Source organism: Rhinatrema bivittatum, chromosome 5 (assembly GCF_901001135.1).
Source record: "Rhinatrema bivittatum chromosome 5, aRhiBiv1.1, whole genome shotgun sequence".
Lineage (NCBI taxonomy): Eukaryota > Metazoa > Chordata > Amphibia > Gymnophiona > Rhinatrematidae > Rhinatrema > Rhinatrema bivittatum.
The window spans coordinates 52,899,164-52,925,478 of NC_042619.1; the positions used below are offsets into that span (position 1 = coordinate 52,899,164).

A 26,315-nucleotide genomic window follows, 5' to 3' on the forward strand; every position below is an offset into this window, starting at 1 on the left:
TGAAATATGCTCAGCAATACTTGTTCCAGTTAGTGTGCGAGCAGCAGTATTTTGAACTAATTGTAATGCTTTTAAAATACAAGCAGGCAGACCCAAATACAGGAAATTACAATAGTCTAGCAGAGAGACAACCAAGGCATGTAGAACTGAATGAAAACCAGTAACACTAAAGTAAAGTTTCAGTTTGTGTAGCAAAAGAAGCCTGAAAAAGCTGATTTAACGATAGCCTTGATGTGTTGTCTCATTGGCAGTGATGAATCAATGATCACTCCTAGGTTACAAGCAGACATTGATATACAGCAGTGATTCCCAACTAATGCGCCTTCGGTCCTGAACAGCTGTGCTATGGAAAAGTCACCACTGCCTGATGCTCAGAGCCAGGCCAGCACCGGGACTCTGCTCTCAGTCCCGCACAGCAACAAGAGTCGCCAGCGGTGGCTCTTAAACGTGTAGGAGCTCCTTTCTAAGAACATGCATAACCGTGCATGCCTCTTCTTCCTTCCTACAGCACGAGCCACGCAGCGTGGTAATTAATGGGCAGCATGCAGGGCATGGATAGCTGGGCCTCATTTTGTGCAGCACCCACAGTGCACACAGCACTAGCTCATCTTCTTCTAAAGTCCTACCAGCATCTGCCTTACCCCCGGGCTGCGCGAGACAGGGAGAAGTGCACACTGAGCACTGGATGTGACTCAGTCTGAGTGCTGGGAGCGGCAGCAGCAACAGAGCTTTGGCAGCCACTAGTGGCAGCCAACATAACCGAGCTGGCTGCCCGCACCCCACAAATGTCTTCTGGTCTTGTGTGTACAGAGGGAAATGGGTTCATGATGTGCGTCTCTCCCCTCTCTCCCTTTCAGTGCTTCCCTAGCTCTTTTTTTGACCATACGTGTCTTCTCTATGCCCACACTGCCTGCGCCATGGGGATAGATCTGGATGTCAAGAATACAGAGGCAGTGACTGAGAGCAATTTTAATTTGGATGTGAAGACCCCCTGAGGCAGAGAACAATCGAAACATGGCCATGTCGGGGTGATGTACGGATTGGACATTGAAGTTAAGTGTTTGATAGCAAATGCTCTCTTTCCTTATGAAATAAATAGGAAATGATCTATTTTGCCCGGAGGACTTTCATGACTTTTTAGAAAAAATTAAAAAATCTTACATAAAAATAATTACTCTGAAGTGAGTCTGGAAAATATTAAAGAATAAAGTGGACCAGAGGTCTATACAGTTTGTGATGATTGCAAACTGAGGTCATGAAGGTCCTACAAACTTTACCTGTTTAAAAGAAAAATTATGTTCTACTGAGGTTACGTTTTGTGCGATTGGCTGATGTATGATACCATTTTTGTTAATGCAAGCGTGGCCTTGGGCTTTAAAAGGTTGGGAAACACTGATACAATTTGATGAATGATCAATCTCTGTAACACTGAAGAAATACAGTATGTGGAGGCAATGACCTTCCAAGAACGACCAGTTCAGCCTTCTCTAAATTCACTGCCAATTTACTGGTAGTCAGCCACTGCTTAATAGATACCAGAGCCGGGGTAAGGAGAGTCCGGGGATCAGCTGAGACTAATATTCATGTTCAGTCTACCGGCCCAATCAATTGTTCCATAGCAGTGGCAGTGTAGAACTGGGGACTGCCAGCAGTGTGCAGCGCTGAGCTGAAGCCACTACTGGGACATTTTAGCCCGGAGGTTTAGAGCAGTAGAGAATGTCCCGCTCACGGCCGCAGGCGACCAGGCAGGAGCTGGTATCCGTGTGGCCGCAAAGGGCGGCCGCAGCATGGGTCTGCTTCTTCCCGCAATGACTGCCACTCCGCAGATCAGCAAAAGTGATGCCGAGGTCCGCTGGCGGTCCCCAGACCGGTGACGGAGAAACGCTGCCTTAGAGCAGATTTTCACAGTGGGCCAGCAGTTCAATTTAAGGGACCTGCTTTGTTTCTGTTTCCTGAAATACATCCAGATGTGTTTTCTGGATGACCAGAAGCATAAAAGTAGGGCAAATACAAGGATAGAAAACAAGTCAGCAGGCAGATAAAATATCAAAGGTATCTTTAAAAACATTCTTTAGCCATATCAAGGTATCCTCTCCATCTTACTACTTTACATATAACCAGTAATCATTTCCCTTAGTCTCACTTCCTTTGTAATGTAAGTGTTCCAAGATGCCCCCAGAATATTTACTATGTCACTAATTTGCTGTGATTTTTCTAGCTCAACCACATACAAGTGGAAAAACAACCTGATAACGGCAGCTAAGCAATCTTCCCCCCATCTCCATGGCAGCCCCAATCCCAGCACTGGCCGATGCAAGACCTTCTGAAGTGACACTCGTCTTAAGTCAGGATCTGAGCTTCACTTCTCTCTCCTCCCTGAAAGCTTTGCGATGAGTCAAAGCTGACATTAATTGCCCCTTCATGAAAATCAAAAAAGTTCCCCGTCTTATCAATCTGCCATAAATTCAATGTTCAAGTTTAATTTTCAAAAGAAATTCTTCAGTCTTATACCCATATCAAAAAATATTTGAACACTGCCTCATGGGAAAGCAGCGCACGGGGGAGGGGAAGGACGAGAAAGAGCTGTCCTTACCGCTGCTCCTGCCTGCTTCGCTTTTGTTTTGGGGTTTGTTTGTTTTTTGGTTTTTTTTTTAACTTTAATCAGCCTCACCATAGTTCACTGAAGACAGCTGTCCAGCTCAATTCAGCAAAATTAAGAAAAGGAGAGGAAAAAGGCAAAATGAGAGCAGCTAAGTGAGCCAAAGGAAAAGTCACCTAAGTGACCTCGTGAAGGGGAGGGATCTGGCCCACCAGATGTGCACCCCACGACTAACCCTGGACCGGGCGTACAAAAGGATACTCAACCCCCAGCCCATCCGCCTCAACAAAACAGGGTAGGGATCCTTCACTAGGAACCCCGACCCCTGGGAGGAAGGCTCAAAAGAATAAAAAGTTAGAAAACAAATGCTGGGCCGACTAAAGAACCTGCAGGTTTATGCACCAGCCACCATCTGCTGGAGACAGAGAAATACAGAGGAACTGCAGGAGGCACCAGGGTCTATGAAGCAGTGTCAGTTTTACTTTCTCTGTCTCCATCTGCTGGCACGGATGAATAAACCCAGGAGTCTGGACTGATCCGGGTATCTACAGGGAACTTATATTAAAAATGGAAACAGTTTAACGTCATCTGTTTTGTGGGATGCAGTATACAATGCATAAAATATCTCAAAATGTAGCTAGCCATTGGGTAGGTGACTAGAAATGACTCAAATCTCTCTCTCACACCTTCACCCATCATGCAACTACTTTCTACTACCAGGGCTGGCAATCTCCCCAGCCTGGTCAAAACGAGAGCCTAAAATAGGAGGGCTGGTATCTACAGCACAAAGGGGGGGCGGTCCAATACTCTGCATGGCACCTCCCCGCCCTATGTTGAGTCTGGCGAGGAGGAAGGGAAATGCCTGTGGCCACAGCTGTCAAAGGGAAGAGGAAGGACCTGCTTCCTCCCGCTCCCCCAGCACACTCAGCAGCCATGCAGCACCTGCTCCTGCCCCAAGAGCAGCCGCGGGGCCAGGAAGGGAGCGCTCGCTCAACACGTCTCTGCGCCTGCTGCAGCCAGATGGAGGTAAGGAGAAAGATGGCGAAGGGAGCAGAGGGGAGGGACACAGTCTTTCTTACTGGCGCCTAACATTTTCTACTGAAGTAAGAATCTGTAGTCATTTTTCCAGTCTTATACTATACACTATATTGCAGTTATACAGCTCAGTAATAACACCCCCCATCTGTCCTCCTATCACAAATGCATGAATCCAGTAAGTGAAAGAGGCTACACCCTCTGCCCCTGGACGCCACAAATATTTCCCGATTTAACAGTGACTTATTACTGGGCCAGAAGGCCAGCATTAACGACGACTCTTAGGCTGTAATGTGCTCACCCGCTGATTTTATAACAACCAGCAGCACAAGGGGAGTCTCTTCCGAAGGGATGGGCTCCACCTTAACCAGGGTGGAACCAGACTGCTGGCGCTAACCTTTAAAAAGGAGATACAGCAGCTTTTAAACTAGAACAAAGGGGAAAGCCGACAGTCGCTCAGCAGCGCATGGTTCGGAGAGAGGTATCTTCAAAGGATACTAATGATGCATTAGAATTAGGGCATCCTGACAGTGAGGTTCTAATAATAAGAAACGTAGTCCAAGTGCCTGTAATTAAAAACTCACCTGAGCTAAAAAATTCTAACTTATCCCTATCAATTAAAAAGCAGAATGAAAATACAAACAAAAAACAAACTTTGAAATGTTTGTATGCTAATGCCAGAAGTCTAAGAAGTAAGATGGGAGAATTAGAATGTATAGCAGTAAATGATGACGTAGAGGATGTGGTTAGTGCAGTTAGTATAGCTATGTTTAAAAAAGGATTGGATAAGTTCTTGGAGGAGAAGTCCATTACCTGCTATTAATTAAGTTGACTTAGAAAATAGCCATTGCTATTACTAGCAACAGTAACATGGAATAGACTTAGATTTTGGGTACTTGCCAGGTTCTTATGGCCTGGATTGGCCACTGTTGGAAACAGGATGCTGGGCTTGATGGACCCTTGGTCTGACCCAGTATGGCATGTTCTTATGTTCTTAACATGATCTGCCTGATAGGGCTTAAAATAACCCATAACAATTCAAATTCATAATACAGAGAGGTCAAATGGTGTAAATGTAGTGCTCAGAGCACACAGCCAGGTTTGTTTCCCCGTGCCACGTTTCACTTTGAGACCTTCATCAAATTCCTGAAAGCAGAACAGCTAAAGCTGGTGAAACAGGAACCTGAAACAAGCTAACGTGCATTCATGGTCATGGTGGCGGAGTACAGACAGACATACTTCAGCAGCAGGATCGGCCTCTGCTGCCACGTTTGGCCCTTCTGAACATTTCTTTCAGTCATTGATCTCATTTCCTATCAATCATAGGGACTGAGGCAAAATCCTCCGCCGGCCAAGACTTCAAATGGGAAGCTTCCTCTTGTGCTGACCCAGTCAATGCCCATTTTTGACCCCGAGGGTTTGACCCTATGACTCAAAGTCACGAATCCTCTGCACAGAGCCAAAGTGCTTCACCTCTACGTCACGTTCCAACCTGCCAGACATGACAGACAAGAGACCCCACCCCCAAACTCTGCCGCCCTGTGTTAGACTTATAACCTTTGCCACCAAACCACAGGGCCAGCTTCTGCAAAGCCACCATGGCTCTAGATTTTATTTTCAATAGCAACATTCCTCAAGACAGATACCACATAAAGTGTAAATAAACGTTCCCAATTCGTAGATGTGAGAAACAGAGTTAACTTTAATAAAGCAGATGAACTCCAAAGAAGAATATATAAAACAATGGGTTAGTGGCATGCACATTTACTGGGGCCTGGGTCAGTATATTCTGCTGCTTGAATAAGGGAAACCTACAGAAATTCCCTGATACTGGCTACAGTGTCTTGCACTTCCAGTCCACCACGGCAGTGCAATGAACCAAATACTGCCCTCTACTGTTCAACTGCATACAACAGTTTGAGAGCAGCTATGTAAAATGTCTAGTCATGTGATAGAGGATACTGAAATTCAATAAAAGAATTCTGACTACACATACTAGATATCATCATTACATCAACATTACTTCTTTAAACTCCTGTGTGCACGTGAAAGCCTGCATTTGCAGTGTCTCCTGATAACTCTGCCAAACTCCTTCCAGTCTGCTATTGCACTTGCCATGTCCATCTGACAAACTGTGGCATCCAACCCTGCCGTCTCTTAACCACACTCAATTCCCTCCTCAAACTGCCTTCGCCTCCCAGCCCCACCCCTTTACCCTCTGCTCAGACTACGGCTGACAAAGTTCTCAAAACTAGTCTCCAGCTCTCGTCCAGGTCACCACTTCCTTCTTCTTCTCTCCCCCTTGGCCCTCACTCCCCTCTCCTCCTTCTCTGAAATCAGTGGAGGAAACTGTCCACCTTCTGTCCCCTTCCAAAATCATTACTTGATCCTCTGACCCCATTCCCACCCAGCCTCTCAACTCTATTTCCCCTACAGTCATTCCTTCCATCTCTTACATCTTCGGTCTACCACTTTCCACTGCGACAGTTCCCGCTGCCTTCAAACATGTTGTGATCACACCACTCCTTACAAAACCCTCACTGGACCCTATCTGCCCTGCTAACTATTGTCCCACCTTCCTCCTCCCTTTTGCTTCCAAACTGTTTGAACGTTTTGCTCACCACCATTGTCTTGACTTTCTTCCATCTCAAGCCATTCTCAATCCACTCCAGTCTGGTTTTTGACCTCTACATTCCACAGAAACGGCCCTTGCCAATGTCTCCAATGAGTTGTTCCTGGCTGTGAGTAAAGACCTTTACTAAATCCTTATCCTCCTTGACATTGTTAATCACCATCTACTCCTTGATACTCCGTCCTCACTTGGATTTCGGGACTCTGTCCTGTCTTGGTTCTCTTCATATTCTTAGTGTATCTTCTGGCGAATCTTCCTCTACTGCCATCCCACCATTAACTGGTGTGCCTCAGGATTCTCTCCTCTCTCTACACTAATTCCCTTGGTGCTCTGATCTGCTCTCATGGATATCAATATCCTCTTTATGCTGATTCCCAGATTTACCTCTCTACACCAAAAATGTCATCAGGAATCCAGTCCCAAATCTCAATCTGCCTGTCTGACACTGTTGCCTGGATGTCCCGCCGCCATCTTAAACTCTATATGGCCAAAACAGAGCTCCTTATCTTTCCCCAAGCCCACCTCTCCTTTTAGCTCTTTTTTTCTGTGGACAACACTGTCATCTCTCAGCTCCTTCAGTCCATAACCTAGGGGTCACCTTTGACTCTCTTCTCTCCTTCTTTAACACACATCCAAAACACTTTTAAAATGTCATTTATTTCTCTATAATCATCAAAATCCATCCTTTCCTTTCTGAACACACTATCAGAACCCTTATCCACTCTCTCATCATCTCCCAAGACGACTGCAACCTGCTCCTCACAGGTCTCCCAGTGAGCCATCTCTCTCCACTACAATCTACAAAATTCAGCTGCGTGTCTTATCTTTCACCAAAGTTGCTACACCCATAACACCCCTCTTCTCAAGCCACTACACTGGCCTCTTATCTGTTCCTGCAAGCTCCACTTATGCACCTACAAGAGCCTTCAGTCCTCATCTCTTTCCCTACACCCCTCCTCGTGCACTCCGCTCATCAGGCGAGCCTCTCCTATCTATACCACCAATTCCCATCTCTGTGCTTTCCACCTAGTTGCACCTTGTACTTGAAACAGACTTTCTGAGTTGGTGCGTCAGGCTTCCTTTCTTGCCTTACTTAAATCCCATCTAAAAACCCACCTTTTTGAGGTTGCTTTTAAATCTTAACCCCTGATTATTCCACTCAATTTTTAACCATTTTCTTAATAAAATAAACTCCCAAAGTCTCTTTTGCCCTTTATGCTTGTCTTGATAAGACTGTAAGCTCTACTGAGAAGGGACTTTCTCTTACACTTTTTTGTACAGCACTATGAATGTCAGGTAGCGCTAGAGAAGAAGTGTTAGGTAGTAGTAGAACTGGCATGGAGTTACATCAAAGGTTTCACAAGATGCAATATCTGCTTATAATTTACTTCCTGAAGCACACTGTAATTATTAAACCTTTTGTACCCAGAGATGCTGGCGTCACTCAAATATTAAATCACAAGTACAGTTCCACAAGGGGATTTTTAAAAATTAAAGTGTCACAAATAATTTTAAGGATGCCAGAAAGCAGTACAATGCATGCAAATCACAATGTCTGCCAAGTGGGGGGAAAAAGCATTTTTTATATAAAAGGCTTAATAAAATAAGTCTTTTGTAAGTCTGTTATAAAGTAATAGTATTCATATTGATTTAACATCTGCAGAAATAATTTGTCATTCTTTGTAATTAACGAACCAATAGACACCATCTTAATACATCTGCAAACCCTCGGTTAAATGGCAGACGTTTGCCTCCTTCAGTGAAAAAGTGGTCGGACTCTTACCTAATCCATACAGGGCAATCTTCGAGGAGCCTTTCTGAAGCAAGACAGGGCTAATGTCTATCTTTTCTACTGAGGATGAGCGGCCAAAGTGATTCACCAGCCCGGCACTGCTTAGGATGTCCAGGGCACAGAGTGCATCTGCCTAGAGGAGACAGTACAGCACAGCAAATTAGAACACACATGGCACCTCTTCTGGCAAACTTACCGCGGCTGGACCATGCGATGCAAAAGCACGTTTCACTTAAACTTGACTTGCGAGGGCTGTAAGGCACGAGAGCAATTTCAATTAACCAGATGACAAAACCGTTTGGTACAGCAGATTTCCCACGGACATGTACAAAAAGTTGCAATATGCCTTCATGCACTAGCAGAAAGGCTGGAACCCACACACAGCCCCCTACCTTTCGCTGGAGCAAAACAGACACTCTAGCATATGACCACACAGACGCTATCTTCAGGTGTGAGCTCATGTAGCACTGCCTTTTTTTTTTTTTTTTTACTGCCTTAGCCTATTAAGGCTCCTGTTTTCTCCAGGTTCATGACAGTTACTAGAGCTCTTCCTTGCCAGAAGCAATCTTCTGAAATTTCTCGCCATCAGATATTTATCCACACTTTTACAAGTTTTCCTAATTTTATATGGGTTTACAGCTGCTATGCTTCTTTAAACTGGTTTTATGCAGAGCGTTATCGGGCATCCCCAAACGCCTTCCGCCCCTTGTTGTTCAGCCAATGGGAAGTCAGTTTCCAATAAAAGCAATGCTAAGAGCAGCTAATACCAGCTAGAAAACTTCCAGAGAAATTAAACGCTCTTCTCAAGAACGCCTAGCCTGGATTGCTCGCCTGCCTCCTATTCTCTCACCAGTGTACTTCCTCCCACCTTCCTGGGTTTGTATCTTCACCATCTCACATTCATTTTACCTGTCACCTAAAACCTGCAATCTGCAGTGATAAAAACCTAAACTATAAAATAATAATGTAAGAAGGGCTGGATGGGAGGAAAAATGGACTGCACTTTGGCAAGTCCTTAAAATAGCTTGTCTCCGAATGCCCCCTCCATCACAGCCTTATTTCTTTTCCTTCTGAGTTTTATAATTACCCCTGTCGGATCGTCGTGGTTGCCATGAACACTAAAGACTGGAAGGGAAATGTTCAGATTCCCATCTTGATAATTCACCCAAGGAAATCTGGATGAGAAACAAAGAAAAAAAATACATGGTTATCAGCAGAGTTCTGCCATCAGCGAGATCACGAGCTATTTTCTTCCAAAGAAATTCTGTTCCAAGAAAGTTTCAACAACAAACCAATGAGTGCATGAAAGAGCTCTACAGTGACCCTTCTTCTGTTCCCCTCATCTCCTCCTGACCTTCTGTCCTTTCTCCATTGCACACTTAACCTTGTGGGTAGAGGCGCACGTCATCTCTCTTGGTTGCACTTCACCTTGACACTTTGCTCTGTTGCCATGCCAGCCCTCGTTAAGAGCATCTAATGCTTTACAGCATTAGATGCTCTTAACGAGGCCTGCAGGGAAATATCACTGTCACTGCACACACTGCAGGACAAAATAAATTATAGGGTTAACTGGTCCTTGGCTCACACAACTTCTGAACACAGGAAAAACTTGTATTGGGTAGTGCTAGGTTTTAGGATTTCTGCTTTCACTACTAGGAATGCTTGTGCACTGCCAGCAGGTTATTCTGGGGTACAGGCTGAGCTGCCTTAGGGTAGAATACAACGCAACACTCGAGAGTAATGCGGTTAAATCTAGGCATGACCTAAGGGGGAAATAACGAAACTAACAGTAAAAACTATTTATTCTGAAATGAAGAGCAGAGACTTTGTGGACATCTGGAGAGAGAGAGTCGCCTGGATGTTAAGGGAATTCACATATTATTCAGTATCAGGAGACGAGCTCAGAGAGAAATGGCAAATATGATTAATAAATACTGCGCTGGGAGCAGGGCCTGGTTCAGCATTTCATTAGACACTTACATATACATCATATATGTGTCATTTTAAAACATACATGCATACATATAGAGGGAGGGAGAAGAAACTTTAATTTCTCCCTCTTGCCTCCTTCCTCCCTTTTCTTCTTCCCACTGCTCCTCTGCTAGTGCTTCTGGCTGTCAGCTCTGCACCAGCCTGTACTCTTCCAGGATAAGGCACACCTGCTCCTGCCAACCAGGTCTTCGGTGACATGCATGACTCCTCCTGGTAGCCCCAAACAGGGGATCCAGCTCTTCTTGACACGGCATGTCTCCTGCAGTCAGCTCATACAGATGCTGCCTCTCCCCTCACCTAGCACAATTCCCCTCCTGACAGCCCTGTGCGAGAGCTGGTTCTTCCAACATGATGCACCTCCTTGCGTTGCCCAATGCAGCGCACCCCCTCCTGCCGGCCCTGTGCAAGAGTTGGCTCTCCCCCAAGAATGCATAACTTCTCCTGGCAGCCCTGCATAAAATGCAATGACATTTCACTGCTCATGTTGCCCTTTCTTTTGGGCCTGCCAGACAACCAGCATCTCTGCTACCGCTGGCCCACACCTCAGTGCCGCCTTTAGGTCTTTACAAATGTGGCTTTCACAGGGGCTTTCCAACCTTAGGGCCTGCTCGGGTTCACATGGTCAAGCTCTCTGCCCCAGAATGCACCACTTGCTGAAAACAGCATGAGGGTCTGAATCTCTTCTAATGCACTGGAAATGCTAATTTTGATTATCAATGATCTAGCAGTAACTGACCAAACTTAATAGAATGATTACATGAAAAAGGACTCTGGTGAGATTGGGATTACTGCGGTTTAGGAAGCTACTAAAGCAGATCAGTGGGGTGAATTTGATTAGCATCTCCTCAAGGAGAAAAGAAAACTAAGATTCGACTAACAGCTCTATTAACAAAACATCATTGAATTGCAGTTACTTCAGAAAGCCAAAGCATGCAGAGCAAAACAGTATAACCTCTCCTAATCTCTTACATAACTCATTAGATTCAGCCGTGGAGAATGGAATCCACCAGAGAACTTCAGAATACATTTTATGAGAAAAGTAATAAGGCAGGCAAGCTGCTAGCAAGTTAGTTAAAGGACAATGAAAGTGATAACAGGAAAATGGCAGCCAGGGGGACCAATTAATGACTCAGGAGGAGTCTTACATTTCTATATGAGTCTCCAATATTGCTCTCAGAGCGCAGATACAACCAAACCAACTCATGTTAATCTCCAAGAAACTCATTTTCCTGCCGCAGCAGGAGAGGTCAAGAACCTTCTCAAATATTCTTACAGAGCTAAATAAGGACAACCATTTGACCACTAAAAACTTCACAGAGTTGATAACCGAGTCTGGATGGAGTCAGCATCAGTTAGTTTAATCAGAAAACTGACTGCAATTACAACTCTAAGCATATGCTAGGAAGTCAAAATGAACTGTTTTGGCCTTTATCTGCCCTCAGTTACTATGTTATTGTAACCCCTTCTCTTTTTATAACCAAATTATTATAAATCTTTGTAAGGTGTGCTGAAACTACCTGCTCCATGTACGGTGCCATCATCTTGTTTCCGCTGAGCAAGGACTGTCCTGCTTTAATTAGGCCAACACTACCATACAAGCAGTGGCCTCAAGCCTGAAGAAAGTTCCTCGGCTCCCCACATTTACAAAGAAGAAAGCATTTTCTGAAATGCACTGCATGCCTCTGAAAAGCTGGGAAGGGTTTGGGGTTTCAGCTGCTCTGCCTGATCAGGGTAGGAACAAGCCTCACTTCCAGACACTGACCTAGAGAATGCGTTTGGCTGGATGGCATGGATCCTTATTGTTTAGGATACCAGAGAGACTGGTTCTGAATACCTCTTTTGCCACTGGCGAATGGCAACATGCGATCATGTAAGGTGCTTTGAGAAGGTTTTCTATGAAGCCAGACTAGTTTGGTGGTAGTGGAGAAATAAAGGAAAATTGGTTCTTACCTGCTAAATTTTATTCCTGTAGTACCACAGATCATTCCAGACTCCTGGGTTTTGCATCCCTGCCAGCAGATGGAGCAGCCAATGTTTCACTGACGCTGTACTTAACACAGTGTGCCACCTAGAGTCCCTCAGTATTGACCTGTAACCAAGCCAAGATGAGTTCTCAAACTCAATGAAGAGGAGGCTGGTGACTTAAATCAACTGAAAACTCTGATCCATAAAGAGGATATAGACAACCCAATGCGGTAACCAGTAATAATTCTGCAACATCCAAACGAACGGAAAATTCTACAGGAATGAAAATTAGCAGGTAAGAACCAAATTTTCCTTTTCCTGTACGTACCCAGATCAGTCCAGACTCCTGGGATGTACCTAAGCACCCCTAAACTGAATGGGATCCTGAGAGTCCCACTCATAGAACACTCACCAAAACTCCCGGAGTTCGGAGACCTGACATCTAAGCAATAGTGTCTGGCAAAAGCATGCAGCAACTTCAAAGTAGCTGCCCTGAAAATCTCCTGAGGAGACACTTGCTTCGCCTCAGCCCAAGAGGCTGCCTGAACATGTGTCGAGTGCGCGATCTTAGCCTTAGAGGCTTGACACCCCTTACTTGGCCCATTGCAGTGAATGAAAAGGTGGTCTGATCTATGAAAATTATTCCCTCCTCACATCCAACAGCCTAAGCTCCTTTGCATGAGGTGAGGAGGAATTCAAATATGGAAATGCTGGAAGATCCAGTCTGAATGACATGAAACAATGAAACCACTTTGGGCAGGAAGGAAGGTACCGTATACAATGACACCCCTGACTCAAAATCTGAAGAAAGGGATCCTGACACGACAAAGCCTGGATCTCTAAAATCCTCCTGGCCGAGCACATAGCTACCAGGAAGACCACCTTCATAGTCAAGTTCTTCAACGATGCCCTTCTCAGTGGACAAACAGAGCCTCACACAATCCCTTAAGGACCAGATTAAGATTCCAGGATGGACACACCTTCCTTTATTGGAGGCCACAAATTCTTCACTCCCCGCAGGAAAACATATGACATCTGGATGCGCCGCCAGAGCATGGCCCTGCAAATTAACTCAGACAGCACAAAGCTGCCACCTGTACTCTAAGAGAGTTATAAGCCAGACCTTTGATCAAATCCTCCTGCAGAAAAAACAGAATATGTTGGAGCTCAAAAACAGAATTATCTTGGAGCTCAAAAATTCACTTTATTTCATATATTTATTTGGCATTGCTTATTTTTATATTTATTGCTACGTTAAATAGTTATACTTCTTATATATAAAATATTATATTTCTTTATTTATTTCCAGTTAAACTATTATCACTTTATTTAGTATTATGTTAAATTGTCAACCAGTTATACTGTTCCATATGTTCTACGGTTCCATGTAAAGCTCCGCTCTCTGTTGAGCAGTTCTTCGTTTTATGTAAACCGGAGTGATTTGTAGTCCCTACAAGAACTTCGGTATATAAAAATTAAAAATAAATAAATAAATAAATGTGATACGGAAGCCTCTAGCGATTGCACTCTGTTAGCGATACACAAGGAGTCAAAGACCTTCCAAACATGTACACATGCTAAGGACGTGGAGGACCACCTGGCCTGCAACAATTTGGTAATGACCGGTTCGGGATAACCTTTCCTCCTCAAGCTTCTCCTCTCAAAAGTCAGGCTGTGAGACAAAAGCGAGCCGCCTGATCCAAAATGATTGGACCTTGATGGAGAAGATTCAGTAGATGACCGAAGCCCTTCTATGGCTTTATTTACGAGATCTGCAAACCATGGATAACAGGGCAACTCCAGAGCCACCAGGATCACGTCGTCGCCTGGATGTTTCTCTATCTGCTGTATCACCTTGTCCACTAGTGGCCATGAGAGAAGCACAAAGTAGAATTTATCAGGGTCACAGTAAAACCAGGGCATCAACACCCTCCACCCCGTGCTCCCTCCGCCTGTTGAAAAAACAGGAGACCTTGGCATTCCGCCTGGTTGCTATTAGGTCCAGATGGGGAAACCCCAATCTATCACGAATTAGACCCATGGCCCTTTCCAACAACTCCCACTTCCAGGATCCAATTTCTTCCAACTCAGAAAGTCCGACTGGACATTGTCTACCCTGGCAATGTGAGAGGATGCTATTTGCTCCAAGTGCTGCTCTATCCAGATATCAATTCCTAAGCCTCCTGAGCCACTGCCCGACTCTTGGCACTCCCCTGTTGGTTGATGTAAGTCACCATTGTTGTGTCGTCAATCAAACCTCTGACCGGACACCCGCACACCAACGGCAGAAAGACACATAAAGCGAGATTGAATGTTCTGGTCTCTAATCGATTGATAGACCAACCAGCCTCTTTCTTCGACCACTGGCCAGCACCAACCGATCCTGACACACCGCTCCCCAGCCCGAGAGGCTGGCATCAGTAGTAACTAACATCCAATCCAGAACTTCAAGTTACACACCCCGTTCCAGACTGGTATGCAGAAGCCATCACGAGGGACTCTCCCTGTCTTTTCCCGCAAGCGGGAGAGGAAAATGAAACTCTTCTGATAATGGATTCCACCTGGATAGGAGAGCCCTCTGAAGAGGCCGCATGTGAGTGAAAGCCCAAGGGACCAATGCCAATGCTGAAGCCAATAGTCCCATGCTCTGGGGATCTCCAGGTCCAGCAGGTGATGGACCTGCCCCTGCAATTTCGAGATCCTCTCTTCCATCAGGAATATTTTCCCTTCCTGCGTAACAAACTGAGCCCCCATATACTCCAGCATCTGGGCAGGGGTAAGATGACTCTTCGCCTAGTTCACTACCCAGCCTAATGACTGTAATTGTTGCAGCACCTTCTGCACAGACTGCCAGCAGCGCTCTTCTGACTTTGCTCGAATTAGCCAGTTGTCCAGATATGAGTGCACCAGCACACCTTCCTTTCGCAAGGCCGCTGCCACCACTACAATTACCTTGGTAAATGATCACAGCACCGTTGCCGAACCGAACTGAAGTGCCTGAAACTGGAAATGTTCTCCTAGAATCATAAAGTAGAGAAACCTCTGGTGCTCATGTCTGATGGTTATATGTACATAAGCTTCCGTTAGATCTAGCAATGCCAGGAACACTCCTTTTCACACTGCCGCAATAACCAACTGCAGAGTCTCCATGCGATAATATGAAACTTTGAGGGCTACATTCACCCTTTTCAGGTCCAGAATTGGGCAAAAGGACCCCTTTTTCTTTGGCAACACAAAATAAATGGAGTACTTCCCAGTCCGTTGCTCTCCTCGTGGAACCAGTATTATGGCCCCCAATTGTCTGTGGTGGTCCACTCACACACTTGGAGAGAGGACCACAAGGATACACTAGAAACGCATCTCGAATGGGACAACCAAATTCTAATGCATAGCTATGTTTTATCACCTTAGGACCCACTGGTCCGTGGTAATCTTGGTCCACTCCTCGAAAAAGAGAATTAGACATCCCCCAACAGCCAGAACTGAAAAGTGGACCAGCCTTGCTTCATTGCGAGGACTTTGCTACCCCTGCTCCTGCACCCATGTTGTCCCTGAATGACTTCCTGCCACTCCAAAAGGACTGACCCCAAGACTGAGATCTTACCACAGGCTGCATTTCAGGCCCACCGGATCCACTAGTTTGGCAAAATCTCTGCCTTTCTCAAAATCTAGGCCAAGCTAGAAAAACACCTCTTCCTTTAGGTTTATCCTCCGGCAACTTATGCACCTTAGACTACCCCAGATATGTCATAATCTACTCTAGGTTCTCTCCAAACAAAAGCTTGCCCTTGAAGGATAAAGCCCCTAACTGAGCTTTGGACCACACATCTGCTGACCAATTTTTCAACCACAGCAATCTTCTGGCCGACACCATAGATATCATAATCCTGAAGGAGGTTCTGATAAGATCATAAAAAGAATCTGCTCCATAAGCCACCGCGGCTCCAGGCACTCTGCCTTCTCCACTGCCGCTCCTGACGTAGCCTGCATCTCTTGCATTTGCTAGACCCAGTGCAAACAGGCCCTCTCCATAAAACTGCTACAAACTGCCATCCTAACAGCCAAGGATAAAACCTCAAAACTTCTTTTGAGATGGAACTCCAGCTTACGATCCTGCGCATCCTGCAGCACTACCGACCCCATTACCAAAATGGTAGTTTTCTTGGTGACTGCTGAAACCGAGGCATCAACCTTGGGAAGAGCAAAAAGCTCTAAGGTCTTCTCCAATAATGGATAAAGCTTGGAGATAGCTCTTCTGACCCTCAAGCCAGATTCTAGAGTGTACCACTTGCAATCCACTAGGCAAAGTCTTTGCGGGGCGACACAACCCGTCCAGGATGGGATCTGCGCCCTCCAAATTGGACTCCTTCTGGGACACCTTGATTCCTAACTCCTAGACCATCATCGGAATTGAAAGGCCAAAGTTCCTCCCTACAGAAAAGCCTCACAACCTTGGGGTCATCACCCTCTGCCACAGGCACCTCCTCATCCATAGCAGATATGGATGGCTCGGCATCCATATCTGCTGAGCCATCTGCCAAAGGACCTGCCCCAAGGGGCACTCCTGGAGCTACATCAGGGTCATCTGTGTCCCCCTGTGGATCGCCAAGCACTGAAAACAGAACTAAAGACCTGTGAACGCCCTTTGTATGCCTCTTTTTGGACGGAACCATACTTTCCATCAGACCGGGACCCAGATTTTCCACCCAACCTGGCCTCGCATTCTTCTGCCACCTTCTTGGCCAAATACGCTTTATGCAACAAGAGGACAAAATCTGAGGAAAAAAAAAATGGTAATCCTCCCTCATCCCCCCAGAGGAAAATTACTAGGATTCAAATCGTCCTTACCAAGAGGAAGATCATCCCCTTCAGGGCCACTCTGGCCTCCAGCCATGTCAGGTACTTGCCAGGTTCTTATGGTGGGTACTTGCCAGGTTCTTATGGCCTGGATTGGCCACTGTTGGAAACAGGATGCTGGGCTTGATGGACCCTTGGTCTGACCCAGTATGGCATTTTCTTATGTTCTTATGGAACTGCAGAGGATAGCGTTGGAGGGGGATCTCCCTGCTACTCGTTCTGCTGCTGCTGCCGCCCTAGCTGACTTGGACAAAATGGCTGCCATTCACCCACTGAAGGAGACCTGGGATGCTACAGCATATCGAGGACCAGGTAGAGAGACCCCCAAAGAGCCCTCTCCTCCCTCTACATAACCTAAGCATTGCCCCTGCCTATTAAGTCTGCCGTGTGATCCCCCAAAGACACAGCAAGCCACAAGGTCTGAAGAAACGCGCCCCAGCCAGAGAGCAGTATTGCGGTAAAAACTTAACCCCGTTGGGGAACCTGTCGGACAACCGCCCAAGCTTCTGCTTCTTATCTCTCAACTACCCAGCAAGCCTCAGCAATCGAAAACGGACAAAGACTCTGCTTTTTATTTTTTTTTTTTCAGCTCAACTTAAATAACTTACAAAACAAGAATAAAGGATACTTCCCTGTTCAGAATTGTACTTGCAGAGCCATCAGCCGAGACAACCACTACCTCATGGGAAATGAGGGATCTGGAACACCAGATGTCCACCCCACAGTACCTCCAGACAAGTACCAGAAGGGTCACCAACCCCCTGCTCATCCACCTCAAAACCAGGGGGGATGGCCCTACCAGGACCTCACAACCCCCTGGGAGGATAAGGAAATGTTCTCTTCAATCTGAAATTATTTTTCTTTTTCATATCTCTCCAGACTGCAGGTTTTACATCATCTATCATCTGCTGGAGACAGAGGAAAACTGAGGGACTGCAGTACTGTTAAGTACAGCATCAGTGAAACTTTGTCTGTCTCCATCTGCTGGCAGGGATGCAAAACCCATGAGTCTGGACTAATCTGGGTATGTACAGGGAAAGATAAATACAGCACAATGTGATTGCACTGATCAGGTTTGTTGGAATAGCCGAGGATGTTGAAATGCTAAAAAAAAAAGTATGTTGAAGGTTACTATTGAGTTTTGTTTCTGCTTTCTGGGTTCAATTGACAAGAAATCATACGACTTATAAGAATTCAGTCTTATTAGCATATATGAGATAAAGCTGTAATGCCAACCATTTAGGAAATATTAAGAAAACAAATTAACTCATTGGTAAGTTAGAAACGATGACATGTTTAACTGAGTGTAATGGCTCAGAAGAGCTGAGCTGAAGGTTTAATCTGCATTGTTTGGTAAGCACTGCTCTTGTTATAAGATATCTTATTATAAAAGATTTTTCTCTTACTAGCTGTTGGTCTTCAATGTTTACTAGCACCCACAATAACCATCTCGGCACTCTAGTTTCACTGTCTGTGTACAACATCTCAGAACTTAAGCTGGCTAAAAATATAAAGCAGTATTGATGGAATTCCAGGGGGCCAAGATGGCTGCGTGACCAGACGCACAGGAACGCTCTTCCTAACATTTTTCTATTTTCCTGGGAATGCCTTCCAAACGGAAAGGCAAAATTTGTGTCTTTCCCCTGGACTCTACTACTGGACAGTGACTTATTACAACACTTGCGTCTGGTTTGGTAGGAAAAGAAGGGGTACCTTTCCCCGCTGCGATGACTGGCAAGGGAGCACCAGAGTTGCTTGGGGAAGTCACGCTGAGTCCCCCGGATTATTGTTTGCCGCCGGCTCCAGTACCCGGCGAGCCTCCCCTCAGGCTTGTCGCGCAGGCTGATAACATAATTTCTACGATGGCAAATGGGGGTCAGAGCAGAGGTATACTGCCTTTCTCCCAGCTTTCCTCTAGCTTGCTGGAGTCAGTGTTGCTTGTGGAATTTGCTACTTCGGTTATTTCTTCATCTCCCGTGGAAGCACAGGAGGAACGGGAAAGAATATCAGCGATATCGGCAGTGGGTCCCTTAGGAGTGGCTTCTTCTGTTGTTGGGGGTGAGTTCTTTCAACCCCCTCCCAAAACAGCTATTGTAATACTCGAAGCGTTGTGGGATCTAATAGTAAGTTTTGGAAGCTAAGTGAAAGACTGCCAAATTAAGACTGAGACTCTAACAACAAATGTGAATTCCTTAAATTTGGAGGTCAAATTCAAGATCTTAAGAACCAAATGCTGTCCTCAGAGAAAGCTATATCTCAAACTCAGGCTTGTAATTTCAAACTGGTTAAAGACTTTGGGAACTGTTCTCATAGATTGGAAATCCTAGAAAATCATATTAGGTATTTGAATTTGCGCTTTTTGAAATTTTCCCAGAGTGCTAGGTGAGGATATATACAGCACTCTGAAAACATTTTTTCATGAGATCCTGAAGTTTGAAATGGAGAAGATTCCCTCAATAAATAAAGCACTTTTTCTTTCTGGTGCCAGTAAATAGAATTTTTCCAAAGGGGGCCACACCGAAGCTCTTACTAATCTAACTCAATTTCTGGAGGACTCAATAGCTCAGATTACAGAGCGATCAACTCTCCTTGTTTCTTTTGTTATGGAACAAGACCTGAATGAGGTTTTGAGGAGATATTTTAAAAATATCTCTCTTACCTTTTATGGATAGTCTATACGTATATTTCCAGATTTTGCAAGGGTTACCCAAATTAGGATACAAGATTTTCTTATCATGAGACCGCAGGTTATAGCATTGGGATACACATTTGTTTTAAGATATCCATGTAAATGTGTAATTCATGGTCAAAATGAATGTTTTGTATTCTTTCTACTGGAGCAACTAAAATCTTTAATAAATTCCAGAAGTATAATACTATTACATACTGGGGAATAGTAGATCCCTAGATAAAATGTACCTGCCGAGCACGTTAAGCTTATTTCTAAAGATAATATTTCCTTATTTCTCCCCTTGTATACTGGCCCCTCAACAAATTTTGCCTTTGAGAAAAATGATGTAATTAAGATAGATGTTTCTTTATTTAATATTTCATGTCTTTTTTTCTGGAGGCATTTGTATTTTCTGTAGTAAAATATTTTCTTGCTTGTTTGGGATGAAATTAATAAAAATAAAATAAATAAAAATATATATAAAGCAGTATGATTTGCCTCACAAATTCAATCTAAACTGGTCATTGGACCTTTAGCAGCCATCATTCTTCATTCAGGGGCTCTAGAGGGCTTTAGGGTACCCATGTCAATGAATAAATTTGTTTTGCATGTTGATTACATCCTTCCCTGCCCCCAGTCACCTCATTAATGGGTATAATTCGAGTCCTAAAGAAATTCAGATGGGTGTTGATTACAGCGAATCAGCTCAAGCCAGACAATATGGCCATCCAGATCACTACCATCATGCTGGAGAGTTTAAGTAGAACACTAGAGGTATTACATAACTAGGAGCATACCTAACAGGTACTGAATAGCTACTGAAAAGCCACTTTTCTATACATGTATTCTGCAGTGTATTGCGCAAGAAGCTTCAGAGAGGAAAATTCCCATTTTTAGTGGGCTGGTTAAAATAAACCTACCCAGAATATCTTAAATAGTCAAATTTCACTTTATTAATATTATTATTTTTTTTTTTTTTGCCCTGGAGGCTTTCTGATCCACCAGAATCTGCTTAGGGCTATGGTGCCATAAACCTTCATGCATACATATCCCGCATTTTTACCCCTATTTTATTCCTTCATCCTCCTCCCTCAATAGCCCGGTCATCAGAACAAACAACCTCGGGTAAGAAGCCAGACTGCAGCTTCCGGCAGAATCACACACAGGTCCCAACTGCAGCGCTGCTGTCGCGCAATGGCAAAGACTCCTGGGGTGAAGGAGCGAGTGACATGCAATATCAAACTGCAACAAAATAGAAATCTTTACATCCAGATGTTTTTTTATGATTTTAAATTAATGAACAAACAATATAAACTATGTTTCTATACAAGCATAAAATACTTACTTGCTAAAACCAAAATTAATAGACTGATCACTCAAAATTTCAAACTGTATGGGGCGATCGCCCATGCAATGTTTTCTTAGCAGCTCAAAACATGTGTGCAGGGTTCTTCGGGAGGGCTTGTTTTCATGGAAAAGGTCCCCACCCAGAAGCATAAAATCCACCTAGGCAGAAAACAAAGCACAGCACATTATCATGCAAGATCCCGAGAGCTACAAAGCCATTGCAGCGAATGATCTACTTATTTCATGTTTTCTGAATCATTTGACAGTTTCAGACATTCAAATGCTTGTGTGAACTTGCACATGAGGCTCCGTTATTATTGCAAGAGGGCAGGGGTCCAGATTCTTGCAGATTATGACACCTTTGGTAAACCCAATACAAGAATTATCTAAAGATGACGATGTACATGGCTATAGAGTTCCATCAGTGTACACAGCGCTCCATCATCCAATATGAAAATAGTAAAAAAAAAAAAAAAGTTTTTAAAGTGGCATGGTTATTTATGTCAACTACAATAAATTGCTCGTTGCTAGCAAGAACTCTTCAAGTATTTCACATTCAGAAAGAACTCAATTTGTATTTATTTTATTTATATTCTGCCTTTCAGGCACTTCATAATGAATTACATTCAGGTACAATAGATATTTCCCTGTCCCCACATGGTTTACAATCTAAGGGTCCTATTTACTAGGCATTTTTCCCCATAAACACAAAACAAAAGAAAAACTTTTAGTAAATAGAAAAAGGGAACTGTTTAAGGTCATTTTAGACTTACCATACCATGCGCTAAACCACCACCGAAACCTCTCCTCGAGTTATTAGCTGGCCCTCCTATAGTGATATAAATAGTTGAATACTGTGAAGGCCTCCCCAGAGGTTCTCTCTCTCTCTCTCCCTTTACTCCACTGCAGTCCACTCCCCTCTGCCCTCCCAAAGCCCAGAAATGGCTGAAATGCAATTTGCAATCTTTATCGCAAATTGCGTTATAGCCATTTCGAGTATATTGCACAGCTTAACGCCAGGGAAAAAGGTGTAGTTATTTATGGCATTAAAAACATGCAATAGCATGTGTTATGCTATTGCACGGTCCAATAATGCCCCCCCCCCCCTTTCAAAAAATGTGCATTTGCGAAATGCGATACTGTTATTATCGCATGCATTATGGTATTAATGCATGAGTTATGGCGTTATCGCGGGTGCTGATGCCATAATGCATTTTGATGAATGACCCTATAAGTTTGTACCTCAGCCAATAGAGAGCTCAGCACACTGGAGAGCTCAGCTGCATCAAACACTCACCTCATGGTCCTGAGCAAGCTGCAAAATTTCAGCAAAGGTCACAAATGTGTCATTTCCACGCGCTGCATCTTTCTCCATGTACCCCAGGTGAATATCTGTGGCAACCAGGATTTTGAAAGTATTTTCATTGTCACTGCATGGAACAAAACAGAATCTTCCATGACACAACAAGATCAAATTTGCATCTGTCACCTCAATATAGCTGGACTGCTAGAGCTCAAAGTCCTAAAACACTTTAGTCAGATAAAAAAATATCTGTGCAAGAATTCATATACGCAAACAAAAGTTGGCACACAAAACAGAATGTACTGAAAGAAAACCTTTATCGAATGGTCATGTCTCAACACCATATAAAGTGTAAGACAATGCTCTCCTCTTAACATAGATGATGCGCCTGTCACACTGGACAGTTAAGGCTAAACTGGGGAAAAAAAACAGAGTACCTAGTGCAAAAACAAAATATCTTGTTGATGGGTCAAATCAGTAGAAAGCAAAATTGCTTACTTGTAATAGGACAGCAGGATGTAGTCCTCACATATGGGTGACATCACTGGACGAAGCCCTATCTTGGAAAACTTTCTGTCAAAGTTTCTAGAAACTTTTGACTGGCACACTGAGCCCAAGCATGATCCCTCAAGTCACAGGGGTCTCCCTTCAGTCTCGTCTGTAGCAATAAGCGTTAGCAAAAAATAAAATAATAAAACGTGTTGGACCCAACTCCGCGGGGTGGCGGGTGGGTTCTGTGAGGACTACATCCTGCTGTCCTGGGATAACATCTATTACAGGTAAGCAATTTTGCTTTATCCAAGGACAAGCAGGATGATAGTCCTCACATATGGGTGATTAGCAAGCTACCAGGCTGAGTCATATTCGATGTGGACCAACAGCGTACAACTTGTGCAACAGGCACAACAACTGGTGTACTGTTGGAAAAGATGAGGCAGCCTGAAATCACAGCAGGTTGGATGTGGAAGGAGTTGGGATTATACTGGAAATACGTTCTTTAAGACAGATTGTCCGTAGGCTGAATCTTGTCATCCTTCCTTGTCCAAGCAGTAATGAGCTGCAAAGGTGTGAAGAGAGCTCCATGTTGCAGCCTTACAAATCTCAGCAATTGGAACTGAACGATAGTGTGCTACTGAGGTTGACATTGCTCTTACTGAGTGCGCCTTTACTCGTCCTTGGAGAGGAAGACCCGCTTCCTCATAGCAGAACTCTATACAATTTGCTAGCCAGTTGGAGAGAGTTTGATTGCCCAGTGCCCTACCTGGTTTGTTTTCATCAAAAGAAACAAAGAGCTGGGTGGATTTCCTATGGATTGCAGTGCGGTTTAGGTAATAAGCAAGTGCATGTTTACAGTCCAAAGTGTGTAAAACCTTCTCGCCTTGATGAAAGTGAGGCCTTGGGAAAAATGTGGGCAAGACTATAGACTGATTCATGTGGAAGTCAGTAACTACCTTGGGAAGGAATTTTGGGTGAGTACGGAGGACCACTAGGTCATGTAGGAACCTGGTATAGGGTGAGTATGTAACTCACTAACCCTTCTAGCAGAGGTAATAGCTACTAGGAAGAGAACTTTCCATGTAAGAAATTTAATATCACATGAATCTATAGGTTCAAAGGGAGAACGCATGAGCCTTGTTAATACTACATTAAGGTTCCATTCTGTGACTGGTGGCAGTAACGGGAGTTTAAGCTGAATTAAACCTCTCATAAATCTACTGACAAGGGTTTGCGCTGATATCGGGGCATCCCCTACTCCTTTGTGGTAAGCTGAGAAGGCACTCAGATGTACCCTTAGTGATGTAGTTTGGAGACCAGAGTCTGAAAGGTGCCAGAGATAGTCCAATAAAGATGATGTGGGGCAGGAAAAGGGTTCAATACTTTTTTGTGTGCACCTCGTGGTGAATCTTTTCCATTAACAAGAATAGGATTTTCGTGTGGAAGGTTTTCGTGAAGCTACAAGCACTTGAGATACATGGCAACTGTGTTGTCTGTTTGTATTAGAATAGTCTTGTATGAAAGGCAGTCCTTTAATGCATAGAGAGCATAATGTATAGCTCGAAGCTCCAGGAAGTTGATTTGAAATGTTGCTTCGAGGTTTATCCAAGTACCTTGAGTCTGAAGATTGTTTATATGCACTCCCCAACCTAAGGTGGATGCATCTGTAGTTAAGGTTACTTGTGGAACTGGTTGCTGAAAAGGTAGGCCTATTAGCAAGTTGTTCGTGTTCGTCCACCAGAGGAGAAATGGGCGTAACTGGTGGGTGATTTGAATTGGAGACAATAGTGGATGAATGGCTTGGAGCCACTGTGATCTCAATGTCCACTGCATTATTCTCATGGCTAATCTGGCCATAGGAGTGACGTGGACTGTGGAAGCCATGTGGCCTAGCAGAGTTAGGAACTGATGGGCTGTCGCCGTTTCCTTTGTGCGCAGAGATTTTGCTAATCTGAGGAGTGTGTCTGTGCGGTCTTTTGGGAGGAAGGCTTTTGATACGGTGGTGTTCGATTCTGCTCCGATGAACTGTAGAAAGCGAGATGGTATGAGGTGGGATTTTTGGTAGTTGATTAGAAATCCCAACGAGTGAAGCAGATTGATTGTGAGCTTGAGAGAGATGAGAGCCCCTTGTCTTGATTGGCTTTTGATGAGCCAGTCGTCCAGATAAGGAAAAACGTGTATGCTTTCCTTACATAAATGGGCTGCTGCCACCACTAGGCACTTTGTGAATACTCGGGGTGCCGAGGCAAGTCCGAATGGCAGAACCCAATATTGAAAGTGTTGATGACCCACCAGGAAGCACAGGAACTTGCGATGAGGAAGGAATATTGGAATGTGAGCGTAAGTGTCTTGAAGATCCAGAGAACAGAGCCAATCTCCTGCTTGAAAAAGTGGAAGTATGGTACCTAAGGAGACCATCCTGAATTTTTCTTTTCGTAGAAATTTGTTGCGATTTCGGAGGTCTAAGTTGGGATGTAGCCCTCCTGTTTTCTTTGGAATGAGAAAAAAGTGGGACTAGAATCCTCTGCCCTGCTGAGGTTGGGGAACTGGTTCCACGGCCCTGGCTCTCAGGAGGGTGGATAATTCTGTTTGCAGAAGAGTGGTATGATCTTTGTGTACCAAAGGAGACCTTGGTGGAGAGTCTTTGGGCACCGTGAGAAAATCCAAATGGTAACCTTGTGTTATAATGGATAGTACCCACTGATCTGTTGTGATGTTTGACCAATAGGGTAGAAAGAAGGAGATTCGGCCTCCAACTGGTATATCCGGGAGTGGGTTCATGGGGTGGCTGCTGTTCCCTGGCAGGTTTTCAAAACCCTGATGGTGGGCCTGTCTGAGGGGGAGGCTGAGGTCTAGACGCCTTTGGTTGCCTGGATTGACCTCTCTGGGATGGACTTGTTGTCCTACCATGAGGTGCTGGAAGATAATACCTTCGTGGTCTGTAATAAGGTTTCCTGGTGTCTTTTCTGGCTGAGCATCTTGTAGAAGTCGTCTCTGCTGGAATAGTGGAGAGTTGGTGCAGTGTCTCATTATGTTCCTTTAGCTGCGCAACAGCATCTTGTACCTTCTCTCCAAAAAGATTGTCCCCAGTACAAGACAGGTCTGCCAATTTCTCCTGAACCTCAGGCCTAAGGTCAGAAGCCTTTAGCCAAGCCCATCTCCGGGCGCTAATCCCTATTGCTGCTATCCTGGAAGATGTTTCAAAGCAGTCACAGGCCCTTATGAATAATATTATTTAAGGAATCTTGATGTTGCTGAGGCAGATATTCAGACAACTCCTGCATCTGTTTCCATAAATGGGCTGCTGCCCATTTATGGAAACAGATGCAGGAGTTGTCTGAATATCTTTCATATATAATTGGTATGACACAATTCTGGAGACAAGCATGGAACCTTGGAACATTTTTCGCCCCAAACTATCCAGGAAGTTTTGCTCCTTGCCAGGAGGCGTGGATAAATGTGGGCAGATTCCACCACTACAGACTGGTGTGGGAGTTGAGGCTTTTGAAAACCTGGTATATGTTGGACTAAGTAAGTGGCGTCAGTCCAGTTGTTCACTGGTGGAAGTGAACAAGGATGCTCCCACAATCCATGCTGGAGATCAACGAGGACTTCATGCACTGGTAT

The 26,315-nt window shown here is 44.4% G+C and overlaps 1 protein-coding gene across 3 annotated transcripts in view; it reads right to left on the reverse strand.

Moving 5' to 3' along the window:
- Window positions 1-26,315, reverse strand: part of MRE11 (MRE11 homolog, double strand break repair nuclease) — a 204,117-nt gene that overhangs the window by 142,992 nt on the left and 34,810 nt on the right. For all 3 annotated transcript variants that reach the window (XM_029602352.1, XM_029602354.1, XM_029602353.1), the window contains 4 exons: window positions 22,188-22,320; window positions 20,889-21,049; window positions 9,146-9,233; window positions 8,050-8,191 (listed from right to left, as the gene is read on the reverse strand). In XM_029602352.1, the coding sequence (XP_029458212.1) occupies window positions 8,050-8,191; window positions 9,146-9,233; window positions 20,889-21,049; window positions 22,188-22,320 (524 nt within the window). The remainder of the gene's footprint in view (window positions 1-8,049; window positions 8,192-9,145; window positions 9,234-20,888; window positions 21,050-22,187; window positions 22,321-26,315) is intronic.